Source organism: Dreissena polymorpha, chromosome 16 (genome assembly GCF_020536995.1).
Source record: "Dreissena polymorpha isolate Duluth1 chromosome 16, UMN_Dpol_1.0, whole genome shotgun sequence".
Lineage (NCBI taxonomy): Eukaryota > Metazoa > Mollusca > Bivalvia > Myida > Dreissenidae > Dreissena > Dreissena polymorpha.
In genome coordinates, this window is record NC_068370.1 from 15,588,785 (window position 1) to 15,602,609 (window position 13,825).

At 36.4% G+C, this 13,825-nt stretch overlaps 1 protein-coding gene across 2 annotated transcripts in view; it reads right to left on the reverse strand.

Annotated features, from left to right (window-relative positions):
* Positions 1-13,825, reverse strand: part of LOC127862188 (ecdysone-inducible protein E75-like) — a 152,826-nt gene that overhangs the window by 14,205 nt on the left and 124,796 nt on the right. The window contains exon 1 of one of the 2 annotated variants that reach the window (XM_052401197.1): positions 2,352-3,024. The exons of the other annotated variant lie outside the window; for it this stretch is intronic. Coding sequence (XP_052257157.1) covers positions 2,352-2,621 — 270 coding nt within the window. The 5' untranslated portion in view covers positions 2,622-3,024. Of the gene's footprint in view, positions 1-2,351; positions 3,025-13,825 lie in introns of those variants that run through there. 2 annotated transcript variants of the gene reach the window in all.

Here is a 13,825-nt window from a genome sequence, read left to right on the forward strand (position 1 = left end):
TAGCCAAATAAGGAAAACTATGCCGCCCACTGGCGGCCATGTTTTTCAAAGGACCGGAACCACTTTTGAACTCAACCAACATATCATTAAGACAAACATTTTAACAAAGTAACGTGAAGATTGGGCATGAAATGCGACTTTACAGTGTTAACAAGTTTTTTTCTTTTTTTGACCTAGTGACCTAGATTTTGTTTCGGCACGACCCAGTTTTGATCTCGACCGAGATTTTATTAGGACGAAGCTTCTGACCAAGTTTCGTGAAGATCGGACAATACATTTGGCCTCTAGAGTGTTTACGAACAAATGTTAACGGACGGACGGACGTACGACGGACAAAGACCGGTCACAAAAGCTCACCTGAGCAATCAGGTGAGCTAAAAAAAACATTAAACGAGTACACCCAGTTTATTTAAGATACATCAAAATCAACAAGAGCTCAAATTAATCGCCTGGCCGAGTCAGACAAACAAATTAACAAATTTATATGAATAAATGCTCCAACAAAACATCGCCTTTTTAAGGCAACATATTTCTAATATATAACAATAAATACTATGAGAACACGATGCCATTAAAATAAAGACATAATTTAAAAAATAACATGAATATATATGCAACTTGTAAACAAATTATTCGTTTTAAACGAATTTAATGCTTTTGCTTTAAGCATTACCACCAGTTTTGGCATACAGTGTTTAAGGCTAACGTCGATCGCAATTTATTTTGTTCAATTTTAGAGGTTAAAAATCTGGATGGATATGTGAAATTCAATATGGCGACGGCGGTTGCAACAGGAAGCGGCGTCTTCCCTCCACTGAAACCATCGTCGCCATCTGAGTTGATTTCCACACGCCTACATAAACCGTGTTTCCTTTTCCTTCAGCTGCCGGTGCAGTTACACGACTTGATTTCCACCATAAGAGCGTACGGCGATCACTGCTTCCCTAAGCTGAGGACGCCGTAGTCTGACGAGATCTCCACCCGCCAGAATGGACAGCGGGCGGCCGCTTCCCTCATCTGACGCCGCCGTCAACCGACTCGATTACCACCTGCGAGTTGAGAATGTCGTCTAGGTAGAGCGTCGCAAGCCGCCGCAGTTCCGTGAGCACCTCGACCGCCTTGGCGAAGGCTACCGTGCCGTCCCCATGACTAAGTATCAGCTGACACTTGAGCGCAAGGCTGAGATCCGTCTCGACTGTCTCCAGGGCGACGTTGGGCGCCAACCCTTCCCGGTCTAAAACAACTCGTGACTTAAACCGTCATAGCCTGTGAAGACAGAAGAAACTACAGTTGAATGTAGCACTGTATTAAATACTTTTATTCTAATTTTCCTCCGGTTATTTAAAACTGTTTTTACGCTTTAACAAAACTGTGTAATGTCCAAACAATATTATTATTACTAGCAATACCATATTTTCGATTAGGCGAGTATCATATAATTTAAACAGTTTTTAATTGTGTTTAGAAGCAATTTAAATACATAAAGCATCGGAATTAAACAATTGTGCGTATAAAGAATACTTAATCAAATAATACGGAACACGCACCTAGAATTTGAAGTACTACGACCGCGGCATGCAACTTACCAGGACAAAACAAAACAATGGCAGAGAGAAGCGACAACTCCACGTCCGTCAGCCGGAGTTTCCGCAAGCGACTTATGACCTGCTCGAGATCTGTAAAGAGCATGCCGAGCAGCCCGATTTCCGATAGTCGCTCCCGGGGAACAGAAATGTTAAGTCGCGGGTTGAAGAGCGCCGGGCCGTCGACCTCCATGTGCGGTGAGTCACTGATGGCCGAAATCTCGAGCAGGTCGCTTTTAATCAGCAGCCGCTGGTCGCTCTGCAAGAGCGACCTGATGAGCGGAATCTCCTTGGCGAAGGCGGTGATAAAGCGGACGGTTCCGGGGAGATACAGGAAGTACAGGTGACAGCAGTCTTCCTTATCATCGATTACGATCTGCGGAATATATCAGTACGTGATCATTTCTAGTTATATTTGTATATGTTTTTCAATTACAAGTTTTTACTGAACTGTTATTTCGAAACCGAATTTCAAGTTTGGATTTGGGATCTTATATTTCAAGTAATAATTCGAAATGTTAAACGCTTGTTGTTACATTATTTTATGCCATCATCATCTTGATCAAAACATCATCCGTATCATCAAACTTGTCGCAGTCAGTATCGTCATCAACATCGTAGTCATCATCATTATCATCATCACCAAAATCATCAACATCGTCATAATAATGCCGATTACTATCGCTATTAACACTACGACCTTCACCATTACCACAAACATTAAAGATACGGAAAAGTTCCTATACAACCACACGTTCTCGCCCGTACCCGTTTATCGCTGAAGAGTGCGGCGATGTGGTCGAAGTCCTCGCAGGCCTTCTGGTACGCCGCGTGCACGGTGAGCACAAGCTGCTCGGTGCGCAGCTGCCTATCCAGTTCGAGACTCGAGTGGCCGGGCATGTACAGGAAGCTGGTCTTCGCCGGTCGGTCTTTCTTTGGGCAGCGGCCGAGGCGGACGGCTGCAGAAAAACACATGAAGTTATATGCATGTTTGATGGTTACTAAACCTCTATATCCGTAACTGACGACTGTCGTCATTGAATCAAAAACAAGTAAGACTGTAGAAATCGTTCTATCATACGTTTGAGTTCAAACTAAGAATATCTATTGTTAATCAAAATTTTCAAAAACTTAACATGGATCGGGTATCTCATTTTGCAGGGCTACAAAGTTGGTGCGTACCCACGAATCCCCCGAAAGATGGTTTACCGACGAGTCGGACCCGTGAGACCCAACCCTCGGGCTCTTAAGGAAAGTGCCGGTATCACTTCATGTCCTTAACCTCGTGTGACATATCGAATATAATTATGCAATAAGCTCAATTGGCGCCGCCATATTCCAATTTTAAGAAAAAAGCTCGAGGCAGAAATTGACGATTGGAGAAAACACGGGAACCAAAAACTACTCGCATTATTTATATTGGATTCCGCGTTATAATCTATCTTGTTATATGGGTTTTACAGTGTATTTACCCTCATGCGACATGCCGACGGAGAGACACTTCTGCAGGCGACAGTACTGACACCGGTTGCGGCTGATACGCATGATGAGACAGCCCCGGGGGTTCTTGCACGCCTTGTACTCCATCTTCTGTCGCACCGTGCGCCGGAAGAACCCCTTAACATGAATAATTTACTGTTGATTAATTTCCGTACTTGGCTGAACAGTTGTTAGTTTAGTTTTAGTTAAAATCTATTCAGTTTAGCTCGATGACATCGAAAACCCTATTGGAACGCTCTCGAGTCCGTTTCCTGGGACTAGAAACAGTACTTGGTGTCTTTTGGGAGATCATAGGAACGCGCCCAGTGGGGTTCGAACCCGTGACCACTGATCGTTAGGGGGACACCTTATCCACTAGCCACGGCGACCTCTGTAGTTACATGATAAATTCACACGATCGGGAAGCCCCGGGTTCGATCCTCACACTGATGGCATTCCCAACAAATTATTCCATTTAAAGAATTAATTTACGTAACTTAACCAGGTTAAAGGACGCGTGTTTTACACAAATATTTGACAGTATTGGTCGTTATTGTATGTTGAAAACTTGTACTGACCTGTGAATATCAACGTAAATTTATTCGTATTCATACAATTATAACACCTTGATCATAATTGTTAACGTGAGGTGTCAGTTTGTGAGATATATTTAGTTGCTACTGATTCCCCGATTATCTGTATGACTACAATTTTGAGGAACTGATAAAATAAATATGTAAACGTGTGAATAAAGATTACAACTATTCTCTTCTTTTACTAATGTATGCATGTAAAAATGAAAGGGAATTCAAGGGAAGCAATTCCTGAGTGAACGAAAAGAAAGATAACATGGGTTACCTACTTTGCAACCTTCACAGCTTAACACGCCATAGTGGAAACCTGACGACTTGTCGCCGCATATTTTACACAGAATGTGCTCGTTATCTCCCGATCCGTATTTTTCTACAACATTCAACGATAACAGACGAATTAAAACGTTAAATCTAGGTTATAAAACAAGAGATACTTCAAAGAATACAATAATATTATTGATTATTATACCTGTTATTTTCAAACACAATATAAGTCAAACGATCGATTAGCAAATACTTTTTGCATCAACCGATAACGATTATAAAAGCAGCCACAAAATGCTCAGCAGACTCCGCGTAACAACACGTTAATTAAAATGATAAAAATAACGAAATAATGTAAAACACCACAAGTACTTATACATACACATATATAATTCATATATCCATATTTATTGACTATTCAAACCACAGGTGGTTAGCGTGTTGCTATGATATTAATTAGTGAAAACATCATTTTGAATGATAAATAATCATATTATAACGAAAAATTAACTTTTTTTGAAAAAACAATTCACTATCAAATATATATATAACAAGGTATGCAACTCAAAATCACCCCAAAACGGGGTGCATCGCTTTGAACATCCATATCTTCATTAATTGTGCAGCGATTTTTACGATCTTTGTCTTATTCAACGCTGAAATGAATTTTCTTTCTGGAAATGTATATGTCTTGCAATATGTTTACAAATGCTGGGTCAACTTTTAAGAAATAACAAGATACACAACTCGCATGACCCAGTTGACAATGATCATGCAGTCTTTATGAATGAAATCTCCAGTTGTAACGACACACCTCCGTATTGGACCAATGAAATCACTCGTGTCTTTAAAATGTCAGTTAGTTGAAATGTATGTAAACAAAGGTTTCAAACGGCGCTGGACAGTTAGTCTTGATGCATAATGTAACGACAAGAACGGTAATAATGTTTTTTCATACGTTTTATTGAATTACGGTATCGAGGTACATGACCTTTGTAAGAAAGATGCCCTTTACTCCGTGAAGATTTCAGTCTTTGAACACGAAGATGACAGTTTTTATATAATAATATAATAATAGGATATTATACGTCTGTAGTGGATCACAAAGTATTACATTAAGTAGCAACGTAGATTTTTGGTGTTGACAATAAAAGAGGGCCATGTTTTATGTGATTCAGATCAGCTCATTTTGAAATTAGATTGTACAGTATCAGAACATTTAGACTTACTGCTGAATTCAAAAAATTTAAACTGACCATTGTTGCTAAGCAATTTGAAATTATATATATTGGAACTGTGTATAAAATTTTAATAGCATCTTATAATTATTATTATTTAAACAGAATTAAATTGAAATTAACTTCATAAAAGACTTTGTTCTGAATTGTATTATGGAATCTTCGTTTATAGTAATTGTGTTGTGGTAACGATTTACGCAACATATTGATCTTGTCACGTAATCGTTCATAGTTCACGGACGGCACATAGTTACTGGTAATGTTCATTACTCTTAAATTACCGGTGTGTAGCCTATCATTCGATATCTTGTCATGCGCATAATGCCAATATGACGACTTTTGCATTAACTACCATTTTCTCGTGCCGCGCATGGGACAAGTCGGTCCCTCTCTGTTTATGTTAATTTCTCTGCATAATATAGGATAAGATATTTTAACAACACTACATATCAGTTTCTAGTCCAATTTAATGTCTAACATACTTAATATTTTCAGTTATACAAATACGATGTGATTGCTACATGATTGTGTCTTTCTCGATCCGTACGTCTCCAAGTCTAAACGCTAACTGAACTATTCCCCTCTAAATTCTGCCCCATGAAACTCTGTTATGAATCCCATTGGTCAGTGTTCTATGCGTGTTTATTTCTGATTGGCTGAATTACAACCTATGACTGGAGAAGTCACTAGTCAAGTATGCACCCGCTAATCAGCATTGTGATACCAATAAATAATGCAAATACCGCCCAAGGCTTGTGTTAACAGCATCGTAACCCCTTTGTTGTTAAACAGACACCAGATCCAAATATTTAATCTTTTTGATATACTTGTCAATATTTCGTACATAAAGAAAACCCAAATATTTCACCCAATTTCTCATCATTATTCGGTGTCACGTAATCGTTCATAGTTCACGGACGGCACATAGTTACTTGTGATGTTCATTACTCTTAAATTACCGGTGTGTAGCCTATCATTCGATATCTCGTCATGCGCATAATGCCAAGATGACGACTTTTGCATTAGCTACCATTTTCTCGTGCCGCGCATGGGACAAGTCGGTCCCTCTCTATTTATGTTAATTTTATGCATAATATATGATAAGATATTCAACAACACCACATATCAGTTTCTAGTCCAATTTAATGTCTAACATACTTAATATTTTCAGTTATACAAATACGATGTGATTGCTATATGATTGTGTCTTGATCGATCCGTACGTCTCCAAGTCTAAACGCTAACTGAACTATTCCCCTCTAACATCTGCCCCATAAAACTCTGTTATGAATCCCATTGGTCAGTGTTCTATACGTGTTTATTTCTGATTGGCTGAATTACAACCTATGACTGGAGAAGTCACTATTCAAGTATGCAACCGCTAATCAGCATTGTGATACCAATAAATAATGCAAATACAGCCCAAGGCTTGTGTTAACAGCATCGTAAACCCTTTGTTGTTAAAAATACACCAGATCCAAATATTTAATCTTTTTAATATGCTTGTCAATATTTCGTACATAAAGAAAACCCAAATATTTCACCCAATTTCACATCATTATTTGACAATCTGACTTCACCCGATATCTAACGAGGCATGCGACCGACATCACCCGATATCTAACGAGGCATGCGACCGACATATTCCGATATCTTACGAGGCATGCGACCGACATCACCCGATATCTAACGAGGCATGCGACCGACATCACCCGATATCTAACGAGGCATGCTACCGACATCATCCGATATCTAACGAGGCATGCGACCGACATCACCCGATATCTATCGAGGCATGCGACATTTAACATATAGTGCCTGTTGAGTATTTTTCCGGGTTCAACAAGCGTTTTTTTTACACAAAATAAATTAAATGTAATATATTTCTTACGATTATCGGCAGAGTTAGCAATGCTGCAACCGTCTTTCACGTTTATAAAAACTATTGTCAATATCCTACTTATACTGTTATTTTTGATGTTTGGCGTCTAAATAAAAAAACGTAAACATGTAGGCGATTTGATAGAGAACCTAGCAATTTTCCGCGGTCAACAATAGTACCAGTGTCAAGAGTTTATTTGCGGGTCACCACATTTAAATTGGGTCATTTAGTCTAAGTTTCTTGATATGTAATCGCTTATCTAAAACAATTAAAATGATTATAAAAATCAACGTTGAATCCTTTAAACTACTCACCAAAAAGCTTAACAGATCCTTAACAAAGTGGAAATTCTTAATTACATGTAGACCATGTTGCATTTGTATGTCCGATCGACCCATGCGAATTCCACACGAGGTTTATGCACAAAATGATATTGTGGTATACAACTGTCAATCATAATCATGTACTTTGTTGCAACAACATGAAAGCACAGGAGTGCAAACTGAACAAAACTGTGTTTATAAAGCACATAACAACACATTTCATTAATACTGAATCGCGCTCTCGGTAAACGGGGCTTAGAGCATGTGCGTTAATTGTCGTTGCAGATTAGCCTGTGCAGCCCGCAATATCTTGGAGTAACACATTTTCTGTTCCATGTTATTTCAGTTAACTTATATTGTCACAAATCTAACAAGGGCTGTTTGTAAAATATGCATGCCCCCATATGGGCTCTCAGTTGTAGTGGCAGCCATTGTGTGAATAAGTTTTTTGTCACTGAGATCTTGATCTTTGACCTAGTGACCTGAAAATCAATAGGTCTCATCTGCCAGTCATCATCAATGTACCTATGAAGTTTCATGATCCAAGGCGTAAGCATTCTTGAGTTATCATCCGGAAACCATTTTACTGTTTCAGGTCACTGTGACCTTGACCTTTGACCTGAAAATTAATAGTGGTCATCTGCCAGTCATGATCAACGTTCCTATTAAGTTTCATGATCCTAGGCGTAAGCATTCTTAAGTTAACATCCGGAAACCATTTAACTGTTTCGAGTCACTGTGACCTTGACCTTCGACCTAGTGACCTGAAAATAAAAAGGAGTCATCTGCCAGTCATGATCAATATACCTCTGAAGTTTCATGATCCTAGGCGTGAGCATTTTTGACTTTTATCCGGAAACCATTTTACTGTTTCAAGTCGCTGTGACCTTGACCTTTGACCTAGTGACCTGAAAGTCAATAGGGGTCATTTGCCAGTAATGATCAATGTACCTATAAAGTTTCATGATCTTAGGCGTAAGCACTCTTGAGTTATCATACAGAAACCATATAACGATTTCGAGTCACTTTGACCTTGACCTTTGACCTAGTGACCTGAAAATCAATAGGAGTCAATACCAAAAACAATATGTTAATCCTGAAATAAAAGGATTATTTCACCCCAAAATTATTTTGATTAGGGTACATTATACTGGATATGTAGGCAAAATAAATTCAAAAGATATATCCCCAAAGAGGTTTGTGAATATGATTTATATGGAATTTGAATGTTTAACGTTAGTAAAATATATTTTATATACACCTCCATACAGTCGGATGTTACTCCATGTAAATTTCAAATAGTTTCAGATAATTTTAAATAGCTTCAAAAAATCAATTTAAAATTATTTAAATTTCAAATGATTGAAAATAATCTCAAATAATTTTAATTTCAAATAATTTCAATTTCAAAATTCAAATAATTTCAAAATTCAAATAATTTCAAAATTCAAATAATTTCAAATTATGTCAAATGATTTTCAAAATTCAAATAATTTCAAATTATGTCAAATTATTCAAGCAGTTTCAGTGCTTTGTCATTACTCGAACGGCAGCCGTCCCGTATTCACAAACAACATGAGGACACAAGTCAGTTTTACCAGAGATTCATAAAACACCTCAAGTTTCTCGTTCTTAAAATTTATCTTATTATTGATAGGTTTAGAACAATCAAATATTGCTAAACAAATTATTGTGTTGTGTGAGCAGAAATAAACTGGAATTGAAAGTATTACATTTTTATTTGATTTTAAATTTTCCCTTAGGTCACAAGTTAAATTAAAAATGTCCATATGCCGTATGGAGTTTTGAGAATCCCGACCCTGGTCTCGATTGTTATAATATTACATACGTATAGTATTACTTCCTTTATGGAAATATTATCTCAAGAAAATTCATGCTCATGTATCCCTATAATTATGAAAGTAGCAAGACTTAATTTAATATATTATTTATTAATTTAATAGTTCTGGTATGATACCAGGTTTTAAGATCGTATTTTCTAAATACAAAACTGCCCCTCCTACAATGGAATGACTTCGAATTTATGCAAACGAATATTCAATGTGTACACATTATATTATAATTAGTAAATAAGTATTTAACGACAAAAACAAATAAAATACTGTGTTTATGTGCGTATTTCGAAGTTAACCCATTTATGCCTAGCGCCCAGTAAAAAGGCATTGGCAAAGAGCGTACACCAAGATGAGACGCCGCATGATCTCATCAGGGTCTGCGCTGTTTGCTTAAAGGAATTTCTGTAAGAAATATTCTAAATATAGAAATAAATATACTAGACATCCCTAATTTTGGAAATAATTGATCCAATTTAGAAGGATTGGAGAGTCCACTAGGCATAAATGGGTTAATGAGGTCCTTCCGCAAGAGCGGGGATTGAACCTGGGTCGCCTTTGTGAGAGACCTGTATACCAACAACTGCGCTCGGCGGACCGCTTTATTCACTTATAATTCACGTTATGTGGACTAAACTCTCATATGGGCCGTGCTCTGTGAGAACGGGGTTTAATTTATGTGCGTAAAATGTCGTCCCAGATTAGCCTAAGCAGTCCGCACAGGCTAATCAAGGACAAGACTTTCCGCCTAAACTTGATTTTTGCTAAGAAGAGACTTTCTTGAAACGAAAAATATCATAAAAGCGGAAAGTGTATATATATATATTTTTATATATATATATATATATATATATATATATATATATATATATATATATATATATATATATATATATATATATATATATATATATATATAATAAGGTATTCAACTCAAACAGGGTGCATTGCTTTGAACAGCCATTAATTCATCATTTTTTTCCCATAAACTTGGTCTTATTCGACGCACAAATGATTTTCCTGTCTGGAAATGTACATATATTGTAATAAATTTACAAATGCTGGGTCAAAGGGCTAGGTTCACGAAGGGGTGAAAAATGCCCTGTTAGAGAATTAAATGAATTTATTTTATGCTTTCCGGTGGTTTATAGAGAAATATCAGTGAAATTTAACTGGTATTCCACTGTTTTATACAGTGAAAAATAACAGTGAAAAATATCGATATTTGTCACTGTTTAATTGTGAAATGACGTCATTTTTTTAACGAAATGACGTCATAAATCCAGCTAAAGTATCTAGTTTAACTCATTTACAATGTAAATAAACGGAGAAAAAAAGCATAACATAAAAAGAAAATTTGTTGGATTCGATGGAATATCCATTTTATTTCACTCGAGATCATATAAAATATATTTTTTCACTTGTGGCTGCGCCACTCGTGAAAATATTGTTCTCTATGAACACTCGTGAAATAAAATCGATATTCCACCGAATCCAACAAACATCCTCTATTTACTTTTATCTTAAAGGGCAATATATTGAGTAAAGGAAAACAACAGTTTTATAGTTAATATCGATGTATTATGGTTGCTATGGCAACATCATAAATACATGTGAATATGTGTTATGATATACAAACTCAGTTGCAAATGTAAATAAATATACATTATACGTCATCATGAAAATTATAAAAATGTACATGGGTATTGAAAACACAAAGCATGTTGTGAAACAGCAACATATTGTCGTTGGTTGTCATGTAAATGAGCTATTTAATGAGGTTTTGTATAATTTTTCCCCAAAAGAAATCATATAAAAGAGAACTGTCATGTTTTATGAACTGCAGCCTTTTCCTATGGCATACCCTATTGATCGATACTATACACATGTCTTAATTTATAATTTGTGAAACAACAATAGCCGTTTCCATGGAAACTATATGATATGATATGTCCTTTTGCAAAGTGAATATCGATAGGAAAACAAAAATCAACCTAACAACTTAAAAATATATCTTAATTATTTTTTATTACAATTAATAATTAATAATTATTACATGTAAAAAATAATCGTATAATAAATACTTGTATATGTTACCATGGTAACGGATTAAAATTCAAATTCAAATAACAAAAACATAATATACATACTCATTACACGCTTCAGATAAAGTAACCGATTAAAAAATGAAACATAAATTACCTAAATCAGACAAAAAAATGCCCAGTATTCCATGGTAATACAAGTTAGAGCACCTGGTTAATTTTTGCAACGAAAAATCATTTCGCAAAATAACTATTTAGAAATGTACTACATATACGTATACATACGTTGGATACCCAACCTACATTTTAAATGATTTTCGTACATGTATTTGTCTCTTTGATTCATTTTATTTTATTTTTTGTGTAATAAATGGCAGTCCTTTATTCGCTTTGAATAAGGAATAAGAAACCAGTTCCATATTCCGTGTTTAATCTGAATACGGAACTAGAATATCATTAAATAAAACCTAATAGAGGTGTACTGCAAATAATGTCTTGATACCTAACCTACACTTACACTTATTTTCATTGATTTATTGGTGTCTTTGGTTCATTTTAATATATTGTTAAGTATTAACATGCCAGGTTCTTATTCGATTTGAATAAGGAACCAGTTCCTTATTCTTTTTTTCAATCCGAATAAGGAACTAGGTTATCATTAAATGAAACTTAGTAGAGATGTACTGCAATTAATGTGTTTGAAACCCAACCTAAATTTACAATGAATTTAATTGATTCATTGGTTTCTTTGTTCATTTTAATAGTTTGTTAAAATATAAGGAAAAAACGTCAGAAAAACTTTCATATATACCATTGTGACAACCAAACTGTAACGTTTGAATGCAACCCAAATAAAACATTGCAGCAACGTTGGGAAAAAAACTCAGAAAAACGTTCATATACACCATTGTGACAACCAAACTGTAACGTTTGAATGCAACCTAAATACAACGTTGCAGCAACGTTGGATGCCCACTGGGTGCCATTGCCTTATTCGAATTCAATAAGGAAAAAGGAACACGTTCCTTATTCCTTATTCAAACTGAATAAGGAACTGGATTATCATTACTTAAAAATAACTATTAGCGTATTTCTATTAGTATTTTGAATAAACAACCTATTTATAATGATGTGCATTTTTATGTGTTAAACTTTGGATCAAATGAATTGATGTTTAAGTAAGAAAATGCCAGTTCCTTCTTCGGCTTCAATAAGGAATAAGGAACTGGTTCCTTTTTCCTTATTCAGCCTCGAAAAAGGAATTTGATTACGGTTTAAATAAAAACAAACATGTTGAAATGAACTATATGCACTTTGATATTAAATACATTTAAAATAATGTTATGTGCTTTAGGTTTTGTTGATGTGAAGTTAGTATACGAATTAGAAAATATCGGTTCGGTTAAAAAAAAATCCTTTGCAAGCGCGAGGACAAAGCATGACTATGTAACATAAAACAAAAATAAATGTATTTGATTTTTTTGTTTTGATAAACTTAAGAATTGTATGCATTTTTTAAATTTAAAACCCTATAACAAATATGTAAAGCATGAATAAGGAATATGAAACAATTACTTAGTCCTTATTCGAATAAGGAATATGGAACTAGGAACAAGGAACTTACTTACTCTCCATCATTTATTAAAGATTAACTTACTCTTCATTGGCGCTTTCTGTAAAGTTATAGTTTGCGACATTCTTCCGTAAGAATATTATTATCACCGATAAATTGACGTCGTTTTTAGGCGAATTGATGCTTCTCCGGCTTCCTCTACGATGCTGTGTTTGTCAATGCCCCTTTGAGCATTCGGGGACCTCATAGCGTGACTGATCTGGGCTGATAGCAGACACGAGGATGAACCACGCGATCCGTGATGACGTCCGTTATCACGTGACAATCAATAATCGCTGGAACTCAAGATATCGTGCGATTACCATCTGGCCTCGAAACTATTCTCGCCACGGTCCGAAATTTTGTTTGAACATGATTTTGTATAAGACGCCGTTATGTTTTGATTGCGGACTCTTCTGATTGTCTCACTTCTACACTCTCGGCGTGACAATATTTTCGGATAACAACGCGTTTTATCTGCTTCTTTTTTTCTGAATCGGCTCTTAAGCTCCTCGCTTTGAGCGCACCTCGCACCCGTATCTGACGTCTTAAATATCGGTCCGTCCTCCTCGCGGCGTAATTCCCTGTGTTGCCACTGGCGACGTTCCTGACAAACCATGACATCAAGACGTTGCACACTCTCAGCAACAAGGCAGTCTGTGTCACTGTGGCGGTTTTGCGTCTCGAAAGATTTTCGCTCCCCCCAATGCCGCTATTTAAACTTCCGTTGTCTGTAAGCTCTGGTGGCATAGGCGGAAGAGTCGCTTTGAGTCGTTAGACAGAAACGCCTCTGAAGATCTCGGGCACGATAGGAGCTCGATAATTGATCGACCAACACTCTATGCTTTGTCCACTGAATCTTCCCATCACCCTATCGGAAGCGTGTCGGTGCGACACCTTTGTTTTGACCGTCGGTTTTGTCGCTTCATCCGGCATGTCTGTCGCTACAGGAA